The sequence below is a fragment of the Hippocampus comes genome, unplaced genomic scaffold (genome assembly GCF_001891065.2).
Source record: "Hippocampus comes isolate QL1 unplaced genomic scaffold, H_comes_QL1_v1.1 scaffold171, whole genome shotgun sequence".
Classification (NCBI taxonomy): Eukaryota; Metazoa; Chordata; class Actinopteri; order Syngnathiformes; family Syngnathidae; genus Hippocampus; species Hippocampus comes.
The window spans coordinates 17,538-39,637 of record NW_017804806.1 but is presented as its reverse complement, the minus strand read 5'-3'; the positions used below and the strand labels follow the sequence as shown (position 1 = coordinate 39,637).

The window sequence follows — 22,100 nt, the reverse complement described above, 5'->3', positions numbered from 1 at the left end:
CAATTGAACTGTTGCGCATTGTGCGGCAGATGATAACTTTGTAAGAGTAATTTTGTACATTATATTTGGAGGCTCAAAACTACCGTACATGGTTGCAGTTTTCTGTTGCAGCGTTCCGGTCCATGCGCGGTTCGTCAATTTAGTAAACCTGTATTTCCAGCCATATACATGTAAGCCTGTTACCGAGTTTTGCTTCCACACAGAGGCGAATGCAATTTGAAAGATGTCATGTTTGACAGCATGCTCATGCTCACTCAAACAGTCTGACGCACATGACACGCACCTGAAGACAACATGCGAGCGAGGCAGTGAGCCAGATGAGGGTCTGTCCCACAAGCACGGGCAAAAAATACATTGCTGCGGCATGAAACGTTTCTCCCTAGTTGCAGTATTATTAAAACAAAACCAGGCCCCAAAACCATGATCACATTCTTCCCCCTCCCCAGGAGTCCGGCCTCAATGCCTTCCTCCCCAAGCCCGTCACCCCCACTCTTTCACGATGCGCCACCCCATCTGCTCCTGCCAACTCTTCCCTTCCCTTCATTAGTGGACTACTTTTCCATCTTGTATGTCTCCCAGCTTACTAAAGCCCTCCTTCCCTCCCTCTTTCTCGCGCGCCCCATCTGATCTGCCCTTTATTCTCCTTCCGCTGCCTGCAAGTGTATGGGAGCGAGGGATGGGGTAGGGAGAATGGAAAGAAAATGCCCTCAGAAGCCCCAATCTCTATCAGGCGAGGCATTGCCATACCCATCCAGGGCATTTCCATGGTAGCATGACCCCCTAAAAGGCTCCATCATGCTCCAATGGACTCCAAAAGCACTGAAAGGGGAAGGAGAGGGGGGGGGGAATGGAGAAGTGTGAGCTTCTTAACACAACACGAGGTGAAATCAATTAGCATTTTAACGTGATTATGCTTTTTTTTTTTTCTGATCACATTACCTCACAATAACAAATGACAAAAGAGTGTCAAAATGAGGCTGTAGAACAATCAATGTGTTCAACATTCATTTTATTGGTTTGGTTTCTTTTTCAGAGTACAGTGGTTATTTGTGCCTTTCTGGGCTTCACAGACGAAAACAAACGAGGATATGTGGGCACACAATAATAATAATAGCTTTCTGATAATCTATGGCTCAGTCTAGTTGTTACGACACACAAATATCTCCGTACCTGATCAATGTACATACATGTCAAGGAAACACCAACATTGTCACACAAATTAACACTTGTGAAATTGTGTGGTTTATAAAATGACACCGACTATTTACAATCAATCGGAATAATTAACATTTCACAGGAGAACCAAAACGCAAAACCACAAATGAGTCATAAGGCCACAATGAAAAGGGGGGACGAAGAAAATTTACAAGAACAAAGTTTTACTCTTACGACAAAAAGAAAAAAAAAAACCTTCCTTTTTTTTTTTTATTTAAAAGAAAAATAACTTAATTTTCAGGAATAAAGTGGTAGTGGTCGTAATGTGCCAAAACATTGACAATTTCATTCTGAAACTTTTCAAGTGTAACTTGACATCCTTAGCAGTCCTCAGCTTTACACAAGTACAATATGTTCAAACTTCTAATGTTACAAAACTTTATTTTTCAAATTCTGACTTTTTAGGTTTTTTTTTGTAATACTAGTAGTATATCGCTCACTTTCAATGTGGCCCTAAAACATCTTCGTACAAACCAAAGTGAGCCTGACATAAAAAAATGTACTTGTCATAAAATGGAGAACATGGATTATAATAATTATAAGGTTCCTTTATGTACGTTCAAGTGCTCCTAATAAATTCACACAAATCAAGGTGCAGCTCAGAGGCCGAGTCTGGCGGCAAAAGTTGCGGAAATTCAGTCAAACCTCCGCCTCGGAGACACAAAGTGGTTAGTACATAAAACAATATACAGTATATCATTTTTAGTTAGTGTGGTCATTTAGTGGGTGGGGCAGCCTGCAGTGGAGAATCAGACAAGTTAAAAAAAAAAAAAAAGACTTCAAGGCCAGTGCTTGTTTCTTATCAGCAAGTGTTTAGCGTCTCTTTACGTCTGAGGCCTCGTGGCATCAATTCACAGCAGCCGAGCACAATCTTTGAGGAAGAGACTGCAAAGCTTCCAAAGCTCGGCTGACTGAGCGCACTTGACCTCCGCCACAGACTAAAACAACTGATTAACTACCTATATTAGCAGCTTCTAATAATCCTCTGGAAAAATATACTTTAAAAAAAAAACTCTTCTTATTTTAATATTTAAAAAAAAAAAATCACTACACAATTCTCACTGGACGGGTTTGACTTTTAAGTCATATGTGCTTCTTATGTTTCACGAGTGCGAGCAGGTGACATCGCTGCCGTGGGACTGATTGTGTGAGTGTGTCAGTGTGTTAGATTGTACTCCGTCAACATCATTCATCTTCTCGGAATGTTTCCCTTTCTTGAGCAAAAAAGAAACGTTCCTCTCCCAGCTTCTCGCAGATGCTCGATAACATTGGTCGCGTCTCTCTCCTGAGCCATCGCGTGGTTAACACATAGTCTGCTGGCTAGAAAGAGGACTTTCCAAGGACATGCTCGTGGGAGACAGGTCCGGACGGGTGCAAGGCTTAAACATGGAGGAGATGTAGAAGGCCTGCAGGCACAGATAGAGAACAGTTTAGGCCCACGGACATTTTTCAATCATCTGCTGTTCTCTAAACACCACGAGAGAAAGGGTGCGGGAGAGGCGTAAACAGAGCTCATTGTTCAACAAAAACAAATCCAGGCTGTGATTGGGTGGCGATAAGGAAGTACGTGAAATGGATCAAAGTATTAGGACACCTGACCGTTATACCGACTGGAAGTGAAAATGTAAGCGGGAGTTGGTCCTCTCCATGTAACTTCTTCCACTGTTTCTGAAAAGTTGGAGTGAGTGTATGGCAGTGTTTCTTTGGAAGCATGTCTTTTTCCCAAATGTTTTTAAGATTTAGGAGCAACTGGTGGTGGTGTGGGGGGAGGGGGGGGTCTTCAAAGACCGCAATGTATCCTCCCAAGGCCAATTCATTCAGAGCCAAGCCTCAATGCACTGGATACATTTTCCCTGGGCCATCCATCACAAGCCACGAACCAAATTCATCCTAATGTGTTCATAACTCTGTAAGATACGTGGATCCAGAGCTGGATCTGAATATTCCGTGAAAGGTTCATGGCAAAGTGACACACCCACTTTAACCAAAATAACTAAATAATTAATTACAAGTGGCAAATTTTTCGTTGTCTTGACAGAAAAAAAAAAGTCAGAGATTCTCATTAGTGGTCTACTCATAAAAGCTCAAAGTAAATGAATGTTGATAATTGTTATTGACAGTTTTTTTTTTAAATTTTCCCCTTCAACATAATGCCACATCTTTAAGCACTCCTCAAAGGATTCTTCCAGGATTCTCTACAGCTCCATCATCACACCCATCATGATGTCATCCGCGTCTTCAAAATGTATCCCTTTGAAGAGCTCCTTAGGCGTGGGAATTAGGGAAAAAAAAAGTCACATCCAGCCAGGTTATGTGTGTAGAGAGATTGCTCCAGCAGAGCAGTGTTCTTTATGCCCAGGAACTGTCCGATGCTCACTACATTGTGAGCAGATAAGTCATCCTGCCACAACTCTCGTCTCGTTCTTACGCACTGAACCAAGCAAACGCCACCGGATCTCTTAGTAAACGTATGTGTCAAGACTGAAAAACATCGGTTGACGTACCACCCAGTATGCAGTGAGCCCTCCTTGGATAAAGCCCGTGAGGACGTCAGTTGGGTGGTGGCGGTAGTCCGAGATGCGGCTCAGCCCGGTGTAGATGGCGATCATCACCAAGATGAACTGTAAGAGCGGGCGCAGCAGTCGAGCTCCCCGCCATGACAAGCGAGCCTGCAGGTAAAACTGTAAGAAGGAAGAGGAGGGAAAAAAAGTGATGGAAGGTCAAAAAAAAAAAAAAAAACCTCTCTGTTGGCATATTTTCCTTCTGCTACCCGGAGGGGAAAGCGAAGCTGAGTTCATTCATGCAATCTTAACCCCACTTCCTCCTTTTGTTCCTCCTCACCTCTCATACAAAAATTGCTTGTTTGCCTTTTTGGGCCTGGTGTAATGCAGACATAGAAGCAGGTATTATGAGGTGGCTGGACGTCTAACCGAGGCCCGACAACCACAATGGAGATCATACGCTGCAGTCCTGTTCCCGCTGGCTAAAAGCAGGTTTCACTCTCCCAGACTTACACGAGAGCAGCTTGGCCATTTTTAAAACAGTTATTGACCAGAGCTTGCCACCCTCAATGCTACTGTGTTTGCACTCTACACTCTGACGGTAAACTTGGGAACATTCTTGTGCAAGCGGTTACCCCGAAGTTCAACAATTAGCACTCTTGGCGACAACGGTGATGATTCAAATGTAGAGGGAGAAACGTCGACATCATTGTTGTCCACTGGCTTTATTTTCTCCCTCTTGACATTTACATCTTGCGGCACACTTGTTACTTCTTGGGTCTTGGAGAAGGTACCTTTGAGTCCAGTATTGAGTCCTGCATTGGTGTGTTGCATTGAAGGGAGTAGAAATGGACTTCCACTGTATCGTTCTTTTTGACACACTGTCAGAAATTAATCATTTCTTGCCAATGGGGTAGAACCCTTCAAGTCTCTACTTTTGTACGCTTAACCTGTGACTTGTACTGCTTGGGACTGTAGCGATACACTTTTGTACAAACTCATACATTTCTGTCAAAATATGTGTACCCTACAGGGTACATTTGGATTGATTATATGACGTTATGGAATCTTTCCCTTTTCACACTGAAAAAGAGTTGCACCAAGGTGCAGTTTGAGGTTCCAGGCCTTGCTCACGCGGACTTTGGAGGCATTCACTGTCCTCTGTCCACTAACCAGCTCCAATATTCCCATCTGCAGAAGAACTTGAACCTGTGTCCATTCATACTGAGCTTCTGCTGTCCTTTATAACTCTCAAGTATGACCGGAGTCTTAGGAAAGACAAAGGGTAGTACACCCTAACGCTCGCACGACTCATCTTTGAACATTTTCTCCAGTCACGGTCAGTTCTAGGAGGAGGAAGGGGAATATTTATTTTTTAAGGGTGATAATGATTTGCTTTTGTCTTGGTGTAACTGTCATCTCTCTCCCGCAGTGCACCAATGGCTGCTGGGCAATTCGGTGAGAGAAAGATGAAATGATGGGGAAGGCTGGGATTGTGGGGGGAGCAAGCGGGTGTCTTGTGCTGAAAGAAGCCTGTCGATCTCTCAGCAGCAGTATTCAGTCCTTCACCACACCACCCCCCCTTTTTAAATGAGTCCCACAACAAGGGCTCCTCTGTCTGCGTAGGCTCCTCATCTATTCATGTTCCCTGTGGAAAACAGTATTCCCCATTCTCTCCCTCCCTCCGTGTCTCTCGGCCTCACCGGCTTTTCAAGCTGGAAGCGAGATGCCTTTGGAGGCTCTCGGCCCTCAAACATCTCCTCCCTCATGACCAGGATCCTTGATCATATTAACCAGTGCATGTCTCGGAGTGTTTGCACACGTGTAATTAAGTTGTCTGGATAAGGGATGCATTCCTGGCTCCTGATGGTTTGTCTTCTAATGCCCAAAAAGAGAGAGAGAGTTTGTGGAGGTTAACAAGAGGTCACTTACTGCCAGATAGAGCATGGTGTACATGGCGAAGGACGCATGGCCCGAAAAAAAGGACTTCCTGAAAGAAATCAATCAAGAATGCGGGTTACACATGATCCGCGTGAGCCGAGGTACTGCATACCCGACCCATGATATAGTGCGCGCATACCTCGCCTCCTCGACCATCTTGTGGTTTGGCTGCCGGCAGGTCACCTGGGACACGTAGCTGCCCGGCGCGCAGTTGATGGACGCGTAAGTGATATTACAGACAGACAGGAAGTTAGGTCGCAGGCGTCCCACGCTTAGCTTGGCCATGTTGGTGAGCGACTGACCCACGCAGCAACCAAAGAGGAAGCTCCCCAGCTCTTTGTACAGGCATGACACATAGCGGTTGCCGACAAACGACTTTGAGCGTATGCCTCGGAAACGCACCCGGTAACATTCGCCAAGTGCGATCTAAGAGGAGAATAAAAAAAAGGGGGTGAGGGCAGAGTTAACTGAGGAATACTACAATTTGAATGCATGGGGCTCCTTTATGCCAAATGGACTCTAACCCATATTTCCTTCTGATTCTTCATTTTTCATCTTACCGAGACAGTTTAGAAAATTCTGTACTTTGTGGTAACAGCTTGACAAAGACCATGTTCTAGTACAAGCGCACAGAGCAAAGTTGAATGAGTTTGAGTGGGATGTTGTTCTGGATCAGTGGCCAAACATTTCCCACAGACACACAAGTCTTTGCAGAAAAATGGAATTATCATTCTCTTACCGTGAGGCCGGTGATGGCTATTCCACCAGCGATGAGCAGGCCATCTGGGATAGCCTCTCTCTCCACGTAGGGATACGTTATGCTGGTGTCCCCGCAGAAGAACCCTCGTCTGTACGGCGTCACTGCCTTCAGCTCGCACGCAAAGAATGGGATGGAGGCTGATGAGATGGGTGAAAGGAAAGGAGGCAAAACAAAAATAAATAAATCCGACTGATGGGTTTCTGTGGTCTCGGATCACAGCGAGATTATGGTGAGCATGATGCACTGATAACGATACAATGATGGCCGCCCGCCGCCGCAAAAAAATGAAGCGACGTGAGGAGTGTCAAGTCAGCTGGAGATTTCCAGATTACAGGCAGATCAGGCATTCCGCAGATTTCTGCGTTCACAAAAGAAGCAGCGGAGATGAAAGATGGGTCGGAGATGGGCATGTTGAATGAGGGAAGAAAGGTAGAGGAACATATTCAAGGTGGTGCTAATTGTCGAACGTCCTCACATGTGTCTGGAGGTGTTTACGTACACAATAGAGTTTGAGCATTCACATTTGCAACGGCTGTAAAACCATGTGAGTTTGTTTCTTTCAAACTCGGTTGTCATGGATTGGCTAAAGAATAAGACCTATCGCTTCGAGTGTTACTAGAGGACAAAGCAAGACTTAAGAGGTGTTTTTGGCAGTTGGGGGGGGTCGTCTTGTTATTCACATACCGGATTTGATCTATATTGTAAACATAGTGACGGCTCCCTCGTGCATCCTCTATTTTCATTTGCCACAATTTGAGGATGTACGGTAAATCCTGCTGTACATCCTGCTAAGTTGCTAATTATAGCAGTTCTCGTTATCAGGCTGAAAAAGCAGGTCAAGGTCTGGCTGAGCCACCCAACAAACAAACCTCACAGGCCAACGGTGAAAGTTCACTAGTGACCAAGTTGAGCAATGTTAGTACCGCAGATTGAAGGCCGGGTTGTACTATATTATTCCCTTCTATTGTTTTTTTTTTTTTTTAAAACGCATTTCAGCTCCTCGTCATTCCACAGAGTTCAGGAAGACCACAGGACTAATGATTAACCTCTCCCTGAGCTCCCAGGCCAAAGACATTCTTCCTGCCAGGGAAGCTCACACAGTTCGTGACTGAACACTCTCACGGTCTGTCCACATCAGTTAAAAAAGCAGACAAATCTGAACTCTGTTCCCTTTTTTTATTCACCAGTTAGACAAGAACGCTTCATTCTTGCCCATCCGGAATCATTGAACTGATAAAGCGAGGGTAATAATCTCCAGGCTTGAGGGTTATCGAAGTGGAAAAACACAAGCAGGGGCATATTTCACTTCTGTGATGACATGGCAGGTTCGACGGCGTTAACTGTCGTCTCAAGTCATACCGCCGTAACCGAAATACCAAACGCAGATCGGACCAGCCTCGATTGTGTGCACTTAAAATTTTGAGAGGCGGGGAATCTGCGGGCCCTGTGGCTTGTCGGAGAGAGACACGAAACGTCTTGCCTTCCCCAAATAAGGAATCTCCTCGTGCATCATGTATATTCTGGTTTTACAACCTACACGAGGACAGTGACGTTGTATCTGTCACACAAACAGGTTCAAATTGCATGCAGGTGCAGGAGGTTGTGTTAACATTCCAGTCACTGAAAACACACTTCCAGGGCCAAGACGTCCTTATTAATGAGTTCATTCCAATAAAATCAGCTTGGATTTGGCTATGGTATACTGGAATCGACACGAGTTGTGTCTGTTAGCTTTCACTCAGCAATTCTGCAGGTTCAAATTGCATGCAGGTGCAGGAGGTTGTGTGAACATTCCAGTCACTGAAATCACACTTCCAGGGCCAAGACGTCCTTATTGAGTTTATTCCAATAAAATCAGCTTGGATTTGGCTACGGTATAAGGGAATCGACACGAGTTGTGTCTGTTAGCTTTCACTAAGCAATTCTATCATGAACAAGTTGGGGTTTTATATGTGAGTATTTCTAGGATGCCATTGTCTCTAGGGATACATTTTAATAAAAGCCACATTGTTATATTTTCTTTTTTTGGAAACAAACATCCTTTCAGAGGATTTCCTGGTTCCTGATCCGTGTTTATTGAGGCTTGATGCGGACCTGCAGTAGACAACAGGCAGGCATTGTGGTTGGGCACAAGTGAGCGAGGGTGTTATGATCATCTGATTACAATTCAGAACGTATTATTTTGTTCAAACATTCACAATAAGGAAGGAAAGTTTGGTGTGTGTGATTGCCATGTTTTTGTTTGATATCGCCTGTGGAAAATGTGGTTTTAAAAAAAAACACTGAGTAAAATGGTATTGTAAAATTGTAAATGGTATGCTAAGTTCACCATTGTTTCTGGGCCCTTTCATTTTTTTTCTACTCCTCAGGGGAATCCCCTTCTTTGATTGGCGGACAACTTTCAGTTAAATGTATCCACCTGTAAGCTGCTATGGACCCAAAATCCGAGGGGCTTTCCAAGTAACGCATCAAAATTTACAAAGTGATTTTTAAAACAGTGGCACTTGGTCTAAAAACTCGCAAATGGCACATTATTCATGAGATGAGCAGTGTGGGCAATAGAATAGGTCATGTACTTCAATAATCGACTGTTTTTTGTTTTTATGTTTTTTCTCTGAATCTCTTTGTTATGGATTTTAGAGGCGTTTCAAGTGCTCATTGCGTGTTTGTTGATGATGGCCACTTCGTCACGTTGTTCAAAATGTCTCTCAACTGAAGACACAAAGAAGGGTATGTGCCCTTTGCAAGTCAAATTAGTGCAACAAACCGATCAATTTCGATACATTAACAGCCACTCTCTCAGCCGTAGCTCAATTTTACCGTACAAACGTTCAATATTACTCTGCATCGATGGGAATGCAGCCGAAACAGACTTTCTATCACAGCCTAAACGCCGCAGTTACAGCATGGAGCTCTCAAGGGATATTGATACGTATGGGGATGTCTAATGGGAAACCTGAAGTGCTGACCTGGGTAGCAGCTTTGCTTTAAACCTCAGGCCTGCCATTACGGACGGTTTATGTCCTAATGGCCCGGATGGCCAGGATCCAAAGATCACTTGAGCAAAATGGGCCAAAGTTCTGCCTGGAAAAAAAACAACTCGCACTACTGTGGTAGGTTCACAGCATTTGCGCCGTCTCATAGTCAGGGTCGCAGTCAACCTCGAGCCTTTTACAACTACTTGAAAACCCGTTATCACAACAACACCCCCGAATCCTCACAGGTCTTCACATCATGTGTCAGGCAGCTGTGAGAAAACTAAAACACCTGGCCAAACGGCTCGCTCAAAAGAGAGGCGGGCCAGGCGAGGGGACCTGAAAGGACGTGGCAAAGTTGATCGGCTTACAGAGCCAGTCCAGCATCTGCTGCTCGCTGGACACTCAAAAGGCAGGAATGCTTTCACATAGTCAAAAGGGTCTGAACAGAAAGAAAGACAGGGGGGAATAGAAGAGGGAGGGAGGAAAGTAGAGAGCAGAGGAATGAGAGCAGAAGGGATGTGTGTGCCTCACTCTGAGAAAGTCTTCTGGTTCTAATTTACACATCTATGACCACGGCACCGAATGAGCTCACTGTGAGAGAACAACAACCAACAGAGAGGGGGGGAACTATGGAGCAAATGAGGCCCGGTTCAAAAACAAGAAGGCAAATGATTGTTATTCATGGAGATGCTTTATGGCCTTGTTGATAAACCCGTCACTAGTTTAGCATTGCAGTCAAAAATGAGACAAATGACAAATGAGGGTGGGGCTGGAGTTCAATCGGAAAGATGGGTCTGAACAAGAGTGATGCGGCAAAGGCAAGGAAACACCAGACGGAGGCGATTAGAGTGGTTCTGGAATGCGAGGGTCAGGGATCCGGGCTCTGCTGGGACCCGCTCTGTAAACACGACCCTACCTCAACTTGAGGAATACCCCCCAACTTAGACTCAAAATACACGCATGCACGAAAAACACACACACACACACACACTTACGCAAACAAACCAAATGCACGGCCATATCAAACAAAATGGCAACGACAAAAAACAAATGGCAAACACAAAACCAAAAATAACTATTCAAACTGCCCACCCCCCCCCAAAAAAAAAAACACAGTCAAATGGAATATTAAAGTGTCTACTCATCATTATCACTAACCCAAATGTTTTCCTATGAAGGCCTCTGCAAACAGCCAGCGCATCATCATCGATTAGCACCACATTTAGCCTCAAGCTATATCAAAGCTGTTTCATCACATCCAGCTTGACTGCACAGATTTTGCTCTACGTTTGCCCTTTGATAGAAACAGAGGACACACAATCAATGAACTGTCAAGTCCACTGGACCTGCACTAAATGAATCTGCAGAGCCAGCCGAGCCGCTATACCAGAACCCTTCTGGGGTGGTCCACCCTTCGCCTGGGCCCCCTCTCGCTCGCGTGCCAACATTTTCCCAACTAAATTTTAAGATGTGTGTTTGGCGTCAAGTCAAGCTTGCGAATGAAAAACACAGGCGGGGTTCCTGAATTTTAAAGTGTCGTAATTTGTTATTGGCGAGTCTGATAATCCCTCGTAACGTCATTACAAGAGTTGCAAAGTGATGGCCGCCTTGCGAGCTCGTAAACAGCAGGCTACAGCTGGTCTGCGTGGGCTTGCACAATTATTTGCTCCTTGATGACTGCTCAAAGATGCCTTGATCTGTTCCCGTATCTAGCTCAGTCTGAGTCAAGGGAAAAGTCTGGATTCATATGAGCAGGTCTTTGTTTTAAGAGGCAGTGCAGGAAGAGATTAAGGGACATTCAGACAATTGTGCAGTGGAGTAACACTTTCACAGGAAGTGAAGTCATTCGCACCAAGGCTGTGATTAAGACAAACTCAATGAAAGAAGACTGCGAGAGTGTGCCCCAACACTGTTGACGGTTGTTCCTGCTTGTCGCCCTTGGTGGGCTGAGGCAGGTAGCGGTGAGATAAGCGTGAGATTTTTTTTTTTTTCCTTTCCAGAATCAGCAGTTTTCGTTTGAGAGTCTAATCTGTTTTGTCTACCTTGATGGTCACACAAAGTGTCAAAGTCAGAGGAACACAAGGTCACACAAAGTGTCAAAGTCAGAGGAACAAAGAGTTGACTAATGAGGCCAAACGCTTTAAAAGTAGCCACTCCCATCAAAGATGAAAGTCCTCCGGATTTTACCGGAATCCCGGATTTTCACATTTTCTTAAATTCCTCTGGAAAATTGAGCAAAAATTGCCTAAATTTAATCCGGATATGAGTTGACAACATTGAACGAACACGCGTTTGAGTTCGTTGTTTTGTTTTCACGAGCGTAGCCATGTTGAGGCACTAAAACACTAGTAACAGTAAAGACATTTTCGTCTCTTTATAAACACACTTGCTAACCCCCAGTGGAACGAATAAAAGACGCCGTGGTTGTTGTAAAAAAAATAATAATTAGACAAAAGGGGAAACACACAGATGAGCAGAAAAATGTGTCCGTCCGACTTCGAGCGTCGTGTCGTCTCGGCTAGCTTAGCTTAGCTGTTGTCGTAGCTCAAAGCTTCTTTGATCTGTGGCATAGGTTGCGTCGGCGCTGATTGGTTGAAACCAATAGACGCGTTCGTACGTTAGCTTGGCCTGCCTTCCAGTTTTATGTGGCCCCTATTCAAAATTACTGGCCCACCCCTAGCGTCCATGAACATGTTCTTCATGTTCCACCAATGCACCAGGAGAGCTCTTTCCGCGCTACTTGACCCGTTACAGCTGTGCCAGCGCGGACATAGTTCTCACAGCTGCTTCTGTTCCCTTCCACACTTCACTAACCCGCTTCCTGGAGGCCCGTTCTGGAGCTCAGGGCATGCGCGGTGAGCTCTGAGGTATCTGTCTGCCCGCCCTGTCTGATTCAGCAGGAACTATCACCGCGTGGTATGTACCTTGGAAACTTGAAGGGGGCTCTGTGGTGGGTGTAGTATCGGTCAGGTAAAGTCTGACAGGCTGCAATATGAGAGCGAGGCAGGGTTTGTGGTTCAGACTGCAAGGGGGCTTGGGGCGAGGGATGGTTTAGCGTGGAGTGGTGTAATTGTGGTTGGATGTGTGGAACAAATTGAGGGCGGTTTTATCTATGTGTTTGGGTTTGCAGATTTTGGTTTGTTGGCACACCTTCAAAGGAGAAAACAGGAAAGGATCCTTCAGGTGTGATTAGACACACTGATACAACAGTCCTGAGAGCAACACTGCCCTGGGCTTTGGGCTGTTGGGTAGACTTGCACAACAACAACCCCAAACACACTCTCTTGGAGTTCATAAAATGTTTCATGTACAATGACGAAAAAATGATCCCCACTGACGCAGACATGCTAAAATGTGTGTTTTGGAGGCTCCAAACAACAAATGAAATAACTATCAATCCATGGATGGATAGATAAAACGGATTCTTTTAAGTCCCTGTAAAGTGAAAATGAATGTCTTCTAAATTTGACACAGTACAGAGAAGATTTTTTTGACAATCCTGCCAAATATGAATGGTTGAAAAAAAAAATTGTCAAGTCTGTAAAATGAGGCTTCAAAATCGCTTTCATCATGCCCCACTCAACTGTTAACTGTCCATCAAACATTTGGAAAAATGGATGTGACTTTTTTTTAACCACGAGGTGTTCTAAAGCAGCAACTTTTCCTCACACTACCACGTTCTCTCCATGTGCGTGCACTCACAGCTGACAACGGGTCACTCGGAAGCGGCCATGCCATCTTGAAGCCTAAGTCCAAACACTAACTCCACCAAGTCCACCTTCCTCGCTATTCTGTCATTTCTTTGTGCCCCTTACATGCACTCACGGCTGACAATGAGGGGTTCTAAAGTGGTGATGCCAGTGGACCACCAAAACGAAGATGTTTTCAGAGTGTAGTTATAGCTAGCTAGCTAACTGCATTTACAAAGGCGCTCACGTTCTTATGTAGTGGGGCAGGGGCCTCTCCTGCTGAACGCCAAAGAGTGTCATCGGGTGATGTTTTAGCCCTAGCCAAACAATCAAGAAAATATAAATAAAGAAAAAAAATTAACGCCATATCTCCACGATATATTTTTCCCAACAGTCCAAACACATTTGCCAAGTCCATGTCACGTGCTATTAGCCAGTTAGAAGTAATTTGCAGAAGAGGCATGATGACACCAATAACATCTCGTGGGATTGGAGAATCACACGTGAGTCATTTTATAAACACAAAATAACCCTCCTTAAGGAAAAGAATGAGTCATACTCAGGTCGACATGCTGATGCGGAGTCGATTGTCGGTGCCTCATTAAAAGTAAATCTGAAGCGATTTTACACTTTGAAACTTTCAGATCATTCAGCGTCCACCGAGACAAAAGCAGACGATCGGCGTTGAGATCGCAACGCAAGCTGTTTGTAGATCCCCAAGACTTTATTAATCTCCTGGGGCCAACCCTTCATTCAGGCTATCACTTAGCCCTCAACCTGCTGATCAATGAGACGTTTCCAAACCGGCTCCTGCGGGCTAATGAGTGAGGGAGTAAAAGCAAAGCAATGTGATTGTGTTGGAGGAAGCAAATGGATGCGGCGGCGGCGCAGTCATACATCGACAAACGAGAGTTAGCAAAAACGTTTCTTCCGTTGGCTAATTACTTGATTGCCACTTTTTTAATGGCACGCCCGTTGTTAGCCGCAGTAGTGACGCCAAGTCAAATTTGTCAACAATGCACACATGGCAGCCGGTTCAGCTGACATTCACACTTCTCCAAAATACACACACACACGCAGACCATTTAATATTCCTGGGCCCATATGCCATGACATGTTGTAACGTGTTGGCCGCATACAGCCTCACTCTGCCAAAAAACTGGAATCCTACTTCCGTAAATCTACCGTCCAACACATGCTGACATTAAAAACACTCACCTCACAACTTGAACTCACTTTTAAAAGTGTACACTGATTATGGGAGGAGAAATGGGGGAAATGGATTAAAGATGGTAGTGCTTATTAACTGAACTTCCTTACTGTGCCACAGTGAGACCGTAAGACGATAAGACTTCTGAGTTTTGTTTTGTTTTTTTCCCCCCAAAGGTTTCATGGCAAGGCAGTGACGTCAAAACAATTTATGTCCACACAGGCCTTCCAAAATTGAATGAAAATCCCGTTTGTCTTAATACAGAGCAGTGTCACCTTGCCAGGAACTACTTGTCTTGCTGGATAAAACATCATTTTTGGTGTGTCCTGGCATGAAAGTCGGAACTGGATGTACCCATTAAATGTTTTTGTTCGCAAAGTGCCATTGTTGAAAAAAAAAAACAAGCGTCCACAATGAAAATGTTCTTGTCTTGGTTAAGAACGGTATTGTTTAAACCAGTAAAGTTCAAACCACGGCCCATGGGCCATTTGCAGCTCGCCTTCAATTTACGGGAGGCCCGAGGAATATACGAAAATTGGCACGGACATGCGTCCTTTGCTTGCATTGATTGCATCGTACCGTACTTTTTGCACTACTTCATGTCTGGGTTAAAAAAACAAAAAAAAAAAAAACACCCTAACAAACATCTTTGTTCCAAACAAATCTTGAAGAAGGACGAGCACAGTGACAGCGAGGTTAAGGTCAGGCTTTACAGGCTTACCTCCAGTAAATCAGCACATAATTGGGGAGAAGGGCTGCAAGTGGCTTTATTCGCGGGATGACAGCCTAAAGACCACCTGCACAAGAAGCCAAACAGCAGCGCAGGCTGTCAGGGCCTGTCCCTGCACGCTGCCCTCACATGACAAACGCCCGATTCCCTGTGACCTCTGGGTGGCTGGACATTTTAGGTTTAGCTACAGGCCGCAGCGTCTTGTCAGGTTAAGCCCCCGCCCCCCTCTCCAATAGTCCTACTATGACTAGGAATGCACACACGCTAATAAACAGCCAAGGGAAACACATGCTGCAGCTTCCACGCAATTAACTTTCACGGAGCTGAGCCAGAAGGAGTCCGTCTCAACGGAACATCCATCACGAGCATGTCAGAGAGGCCCAGAAAACAGCCGAGCCTGCTTCTTCACGCTGAACTGGCAACCTCAGTCAAAGAAGCGCTGCGGACAGATTAAAGTTAGTTGCCAGCGACACATCATCCCCTTTTTGTCAGCACTTTATTGTGACGTAAACACTATTCCAAATAGCCAGGCCCTGGAAAAAAAAAAAAAAAAGCTCTGAGCATTGTGGGATCCCTCTCGAGCTGATAATATAAGGAGGACGGGATGCTTGAGGGTGAAATTCCGCAGTTACAGTAGTCAATGAGCCCCTTCACGGCCACCAGGTCAAACCGTCTGCTGATGCCATTTTTTCGTGGTCAAATTGTGTTAGTCAGAGATAAGAGGATTTGGCCAAAAGAAGGAGCCAATTCATTGCCAATAAGTCATGGCATTCACTGTCGGATGCCCCCAGATGAGTCAAGGTCAGGCCGCTGCAGATAAGCGGCAGGACGGGTTGGAGCGCAGAGACAGGCAGGATGCACACCAGACTGGTGCAGATTGCATATCATCCAGTAGTGAATAGCTTGACAGTTGGTGTGTTGGATTCTCAATGTGAGGTCGGTACAACATTGGTTGACTTGCGTAACCTGGAGCCACACATTAGTAGTTTCAGTCATTTTGATACAAAAGTGCAAAAAGCACATTACATGTCATTTTTTTTGTAATGACAACTGTGTCCAGATTTTAAAAGGGTACCATCTTCCAATTTGTAAAGCCTTCTGTCATCCTCCGGGAACCAGGAAGTAGCCTGCTTGCTAACAGTTGTACAAACAAATCCAAGTAAGGCAGTCCGCTAGGTTGTTTTTTTTTTTTTTTTTTTTTTTTTTTTTTACACTTTTGTTTACATATCAGCCTTGGTAGCGGTCTCTCCTCTATTGAGTGATGTCCTAGCTGCTCTTCAAGCATTTTTCCACTACTGGTAGTACGGATTTTTTTTTTTTTTTTTTTTTTTTTTTTAGTGATACGGCAACAACTGCAAGGAATAGGTTTAGGGGGAATGCGGTCTGACATATATTCCCGATCGTATATTAAATAAATTTAGAAAAGGGATTTATTTATTGGAACTTTTCCGGAACTTTTTAAAATTTACCTCAGGAATGCAGAGAAACAAGTGAATCATGTCATAAGAAGCCCCAGAAACTGAGCAATAAGATACTTATTCCATGACTCGAATAATCAATCGGTCTTAAGAAACTGCAGTTAACGACAACCATTGCAAAATCACACTGTGACATTGAAGAATGAGAATTGTGAAATTGTCCATCTTCTAAAGAGCTTGTCTCCATTTGCCTTGCAGGTGAGATGGAATCTGTCCCAGTTGACTTTGAGGTACACCCTGAACTGGTTGTCAGCCAACAGCAAGGCACATATATACAACCGTTTACATTCACACCCATGGACAAATTAGAGTCTTCAAAGTACCGAACGTACACATTAGTCGAATGTTGGAGGAAGACGGCATGCATGCCGACAGTTGAAGCCTGAACCGCAAAGCTGTGAAGCAGTGGGCCTAACCGCTACTTCACAGCATTATCGTTTACAATTCCTTGTACATCACTTATACTTCAAATCACAAAAACATCTGACATCCGCTGTTTTTTTTTCCAGCTTGAGACTCACTACGGCTCAGTCCGTGTGCTTTGTCAGGTCAGGGAGGGATATAACTCTCCAGCAGAGGATGTACAGTAAAGATGGTAGAGGCTTCCAGTTTCACAGGGGGGGGGGGGTTCCTCCATCATGTTGACTGATGCTCGCCGCTTCCAAAACACAAAGCTTGGCTAAGCTAAGCTGCCGAGGGTGTTAAAGACATCAAGGACCAAACTTTCAAGACATCAAGGACCAAACTTTCAAGGCTGAACAATAAATTGTGATCTTCTTTCTAGTTTAACTGCCAAACAAGACCAGTCAGTCTGCCTGGACAGGTTACACTTCACTCTCACTCACTTTCTCCTGTGGGTTTACAAATCATTTTAATCGTTCAAATCAAAATAAGTCATGTGGTGGCAATGACAAGGATAATATTTTATGTCATTTTTATTTTCTTCTACTCTAATGCCAAAATTTTCTGGAACATGCTTGCAAGCGTAACGCACCTGTGGTTCATTTTAGATTGTTGACACGGTAATAGATTTTATTCACTTTACTCGCTGGCACGCCACCCGTAAAGTGAATAAACTACTTATTAACACACTGGCATGAACATCTTTTGTTCGGTAACAATTGTAACTGAAAAAGGTGCCACCCTTTTCTACTCTTCATTGTACTGTAGTGCCCCATTGATTGTGAAGATCAGGTGAACGACTGCCAATAAGGAACAATAAGAAACACAAACTTGGGGCATTTTAATTTAGAACTGCTGAATACACTTTTGTTTGCGGTGTTAAATGGCCTTGTAAGTAGACCAACTATGTTCTACATTTGAAAATGGACAAAAATGAACATGAACTATTACAGCTATTACGTTGTTCAATTAATCCTTTTATTTCCTTGTTTTCCGTTTTATTGCCAGTGTGGGGACTGCGCTTGCTGTTATTTTAATACAAACTAGGATTCCAGCTGAGCACTGTAAATTATGTGGCTGACATTCAGTGTACCCGAGCACGGCTATGTTTTCATCCCAATTCCCACGTTCTTCTACCGGGAACTTTAGGGTGAGGGGAGGTTACCATGGGAACAGATGAATTCCTGGGACAACTGCACCCAGCCCCATTCTTCCCACCCTCCTATCCCCCTACTGGGAACACTTCATTTGGACGATGTGGGAATGGTATGGGGGGGGGGGGGGAACCAATTCTTCGCAATTTCCCTCAAAGGTAATGCACTTTACATGCAATCAAAGTGTGTCTCAAAGCAACTAATGGGTGTGATTAGTTATTTTGAAGCCTTACCGACACACAAACATATTACATCCAAACCGACGAGCATCTTCCTTTTGGTGCAGATGGAGCTGTCTTCCTCCTCCTCCTCCTCCTCCACGGGCTTGCTGAGGAAATGCTTCCCAGCACCGTTCTCCTTCCCTTCTCCGGCCCCGTCACTGTCAGCTAGTCGGGGCAGCGTGCTGCTCCCGTGGGCATTAAACTTCTGCATATTCCCCTCACGCAACTCGCTCCCAAAAAAAAAAAAAAACTCGCTCAAATGGCTTATTGGGAGCAGATCAAAGTCCGGTGAGAAGTGTCAAAACTTTTTCAATCCGTTCGCCGGTGCCAGAAATCCATGTCTTTGAACGAAAAGTTGACAGCGTGATTCCGGGAAAGCAAGCCGCTCGTCGGTGCTTGTGCTGGGGCATCCGGTACCCAACCGAGCCGGTGAAGTGAGCTGGAAGTGGGCGGGTTAGCGAAGTACACTTCACCTCGTTCTCATCCACAACCTCTCAAACCGTCCTCCCGAACCGCACTTATGTTAGTGTCAAACACACATGAGGGAAAACTTTTTTTTTTCCTTGTCTGTGAACTTCGACTTCAAAGTAATGTCGTTCTTCCGTTGCGGGTCGAGTTTTATTTTCATGGCTGTATTGTTGCGCTTCCGGTGCGATTTGCGCTTGCTTAACTTCGAATCCTGCCCAAGACCAAATCAATGTGCAACGATCAAGCAGGAGCTGACCCGTTCGATCGCCATCTGACCTACAACACAACATTGACTGATTCACTGTCACGATCCCGGGCCTAACAAACTGCCGGACGCTTCATTAGACGCACCTAGTTAATGAAAAGAGCTGTCAATCACAAACAAATCATAAAAAGATAAAACGGCTATGATTTATTTATACATACATACACGCACGCACGTATATCACAGCCATAGGTGAGCCGGGATAGATTCTATAGATTCTTGTCGCGTGAAAATATGGATGAATGTCAGTGACAAAGTCCTTAATGTTGCCAGACACAAATTGGTTCACCAAACACGGTTACTAATGAAGATATTCAATAATTTCCTCACTAAAGCATTGTAGTTGACAATTGACTTTACCACTGCAGTCACCCATAAGGCCTCTGTTTTTAACTTTTTAAAACCATTTGACAAGATGGGTCAGTTTATTAGCTGTGGTGTGTGTTCTCGTCCCACCATATAGCTCTCCCACTCATGCAGATGTTTAGAGATCTTGCAGCGACACCTTGTGTTCAAGAGTGGTTAATACCGCAACCGAAATACCTAATTCAACATTCCTTAAAACTTTTACACCAAGTGCCGCCTCAAATCACTGAATCACCAAGTACCACCATAATCACCAACATTATGATGCTGTAGTGTTGAAGGCCTAAGTGTTCATTGAATATGAGAGAATTGAGGTTTTATTCCTAAAAATGTAACTTGCTGCAATGCTGCAAGAAAAGCATGCAATACAGGTCGACGAAAACAAAGAAAAATGTACAAACCGTAACCCTTCCACTGCAATGATTATGACAAACTACGATGACTTTATTCAAATGAGTGAAATTTGGTAGGTTGCGAAAAAAGGACCAGAGCAAATCACGTCGCGCTCTTTTAAATGCCATGTTCAAGTCAAGTACAACTTTATTGTCAAATGTGCTGTATGTGCAGCACAGATAATATTTCTTCCCTCTCAAGACATCATAAAACAAGAGGAGCCGCTGCGGGTGTCCGCGCCGCCATCAAAAGAAAAGTTAACATAAAATGACAATAATACAAGACAACACATAAGACACAGACGTGCAATCTTAACCACTTTCCTGCATACACTTTGTTGTCTGAAGCATTTATAGATGAAAGAGGAGCGAAACAAAGTGTCCTTTTCACCAGTGGATCAAAGACGTCATGCTGCAATGTACACACGTCTGCTACAAGTTGAAAGCAACAAGAAGCTGTAGCATCCATGAACGAAAAAGAGAAATTGGCTCTCTTCAGCTTCTCAGTTGTAGTGAAAAAGAATGTGACCGATTTTTATTGTTGTTGTTTTATTTTGTTGCTTGGCACTCATCATAAGGAAGTGGGTGCTTCATATTTTTGTGAGAAACTTCTTGAGACTCTCTATTGGTGATTGAGTAGCACACAGGTGGAGAGTTGCGGTACAACACACGACTTTGACTTAATGCAGGGAAAGTACCATTACCGTGAATTCCATTGTGCTCTGGCAGCCTGAAAGCTCACACCTCGTGAACTCAAGAGGCAATTGCGTGGACTGCTTTGCTACACAAATTTTGTGAGTTTGACTCCACAGGCTGGGGCTGCTCGCCATGCCGCCTCCTACCCAGCAAGCCCTCATCTACATCCTCCTCCTATGGACCACCATCCTTTCCCTCAGCCAGGTGGCGTGGATCGCCTCGTACTTCTCAGCAGCAGGGCAAAGCAGCACGGTGAGACCGTCTGGACGGGTTCGGTCTGCATTTGTGTTTTTGTCATTTCTCCATCGCAAGCGCGCCTCGTACCTTTTGTGGTCTGTGGGCTAGCACAGCTGGTGAGAACTCTTCACCTGCTTGCGGTCTAGCAGCCTGACATGTCAAGACCTGCCTTTGGCGGGACTGTGAATTATATACACGTAGAGAATTCAAAACCAGAACGTCCGAACTGTGATGGAGATGTGCGAACCACTTGGCAGCCATGACGAGTCGTGCCATTGAACACCCCAAAATATGTTGGATTTCCTACATTTTGAACAGAAAATGATGGAAAGAGAAATAATCCATTCTGTCATGAAACCTTCTTCATTCTAAAAGCAATGTTAACAACAGTTTGTGTTCGAGAAGATTATTATTATTTTAATTTTTTTTTTAATTGAAGCATAGAAAGAAGTGTACCACTTTTTTCCAGAGACAGCTCCAGTATTTTTTTCCCCCTCCCGGGGCTAAAGGGGAGCTTGACAATACGGGGGGATTGAGGAAATGCCTAAATATATTTTAGAGGGTCAAAATAAAATGCTGGAGGGGCTTAACGGGGGCTCCACACGTTCCTGATGCTGATGTAGCCCCGCCTAGCCCCGGTGTCGCGCCATCCATGACTGTTGAGATCCACTGTACCATCTGAGACAGAACACGCGGGGGAGAGGAGGCCGCTCTTCCCCCAACACATCCCAGGAAAAAAAAAATGGGGCTCTAACTCGTTTTATTAGTTGTACCTCTCTGAAACCGCAGTGAAATTAATGCTGCCACATTACTGTTTTATGACAACATGACATGATTGGTTGAATCACCCAAAAGTGCTTTGATGACTTATTTTGATCTTCTGTGTGCTTTCATAGAAGCGAATGAATGATGCGTCCCATGACTTGATGTCAGCCATGACGAGTCGTGCCATTGAACACCCCAAAATATGTTGGATTTCCTACATTTTTAACAGAAAATGATGGAAAGAGAAATAATCCATTCTGTCATGAAACTTTCTTCATTCTAAAAGCAATGTTAACAACAGTTAGTGTCCTAGATCATTATTATTATATTTATTATTTTATTATATTTTTTTATTGAAGCATAGAAAGAAGTGTACCACTTTTATCCAGAGACAGCTCCAGTATTTTTTTCCCCCTCTTGGGGCTAAAGGGGAGCTTGACAATACACGGGGATTGAGGAAATGCCTAAATATATTTTAGAGGGTCAAAATAAAATGCTGGAGGGGCTTAACGGGGGCTCCACACGTTCCTGATGCTGATGTAGCCCCGCCTAGCCCCGGTGTCGCGCCATCCATGACTGTTGAGATCCACTGTACCATCTGAGACAGAACACGCGGGGGCAGGGCGGCCGCT

General features: G+C 44.5%; 1 protein-coding gene across 1 annotated transcript; it reads right to left on the bottom strand.

Moving 5' to 3' along the window:
• Window positions 1-990: 990 nt before the first annotated feature.
• ppap2d (phosphatidic acid phosphatase type 2D) lies at window positions 991-19,094 on the bottom strand. Its single transcript, XM_019860620.1, has 6 exons — window positions 18,292-19,094; window positions 6,397-6,554; window positions 5,797-6,083; window positions 5,649-5,706; window positions 3,720-3,896; window positions 991-2,621 (listed from the first exon to the last, which is right to left on the bottom strand). Exons 1-6 carry the CDS (start codon window positions 18,488-18,490, stop codon window positions 2,517-2,519), a joined length of 984 nt encoding a protein of 327 aa, XP_019716179.1. The 5' UTR covers window positions 18,491-19,094; the 3' UTR covers window positions 991-2,516.
• Window positions 19,095-22,100: the final 3,006 nt, after the last annotated feature.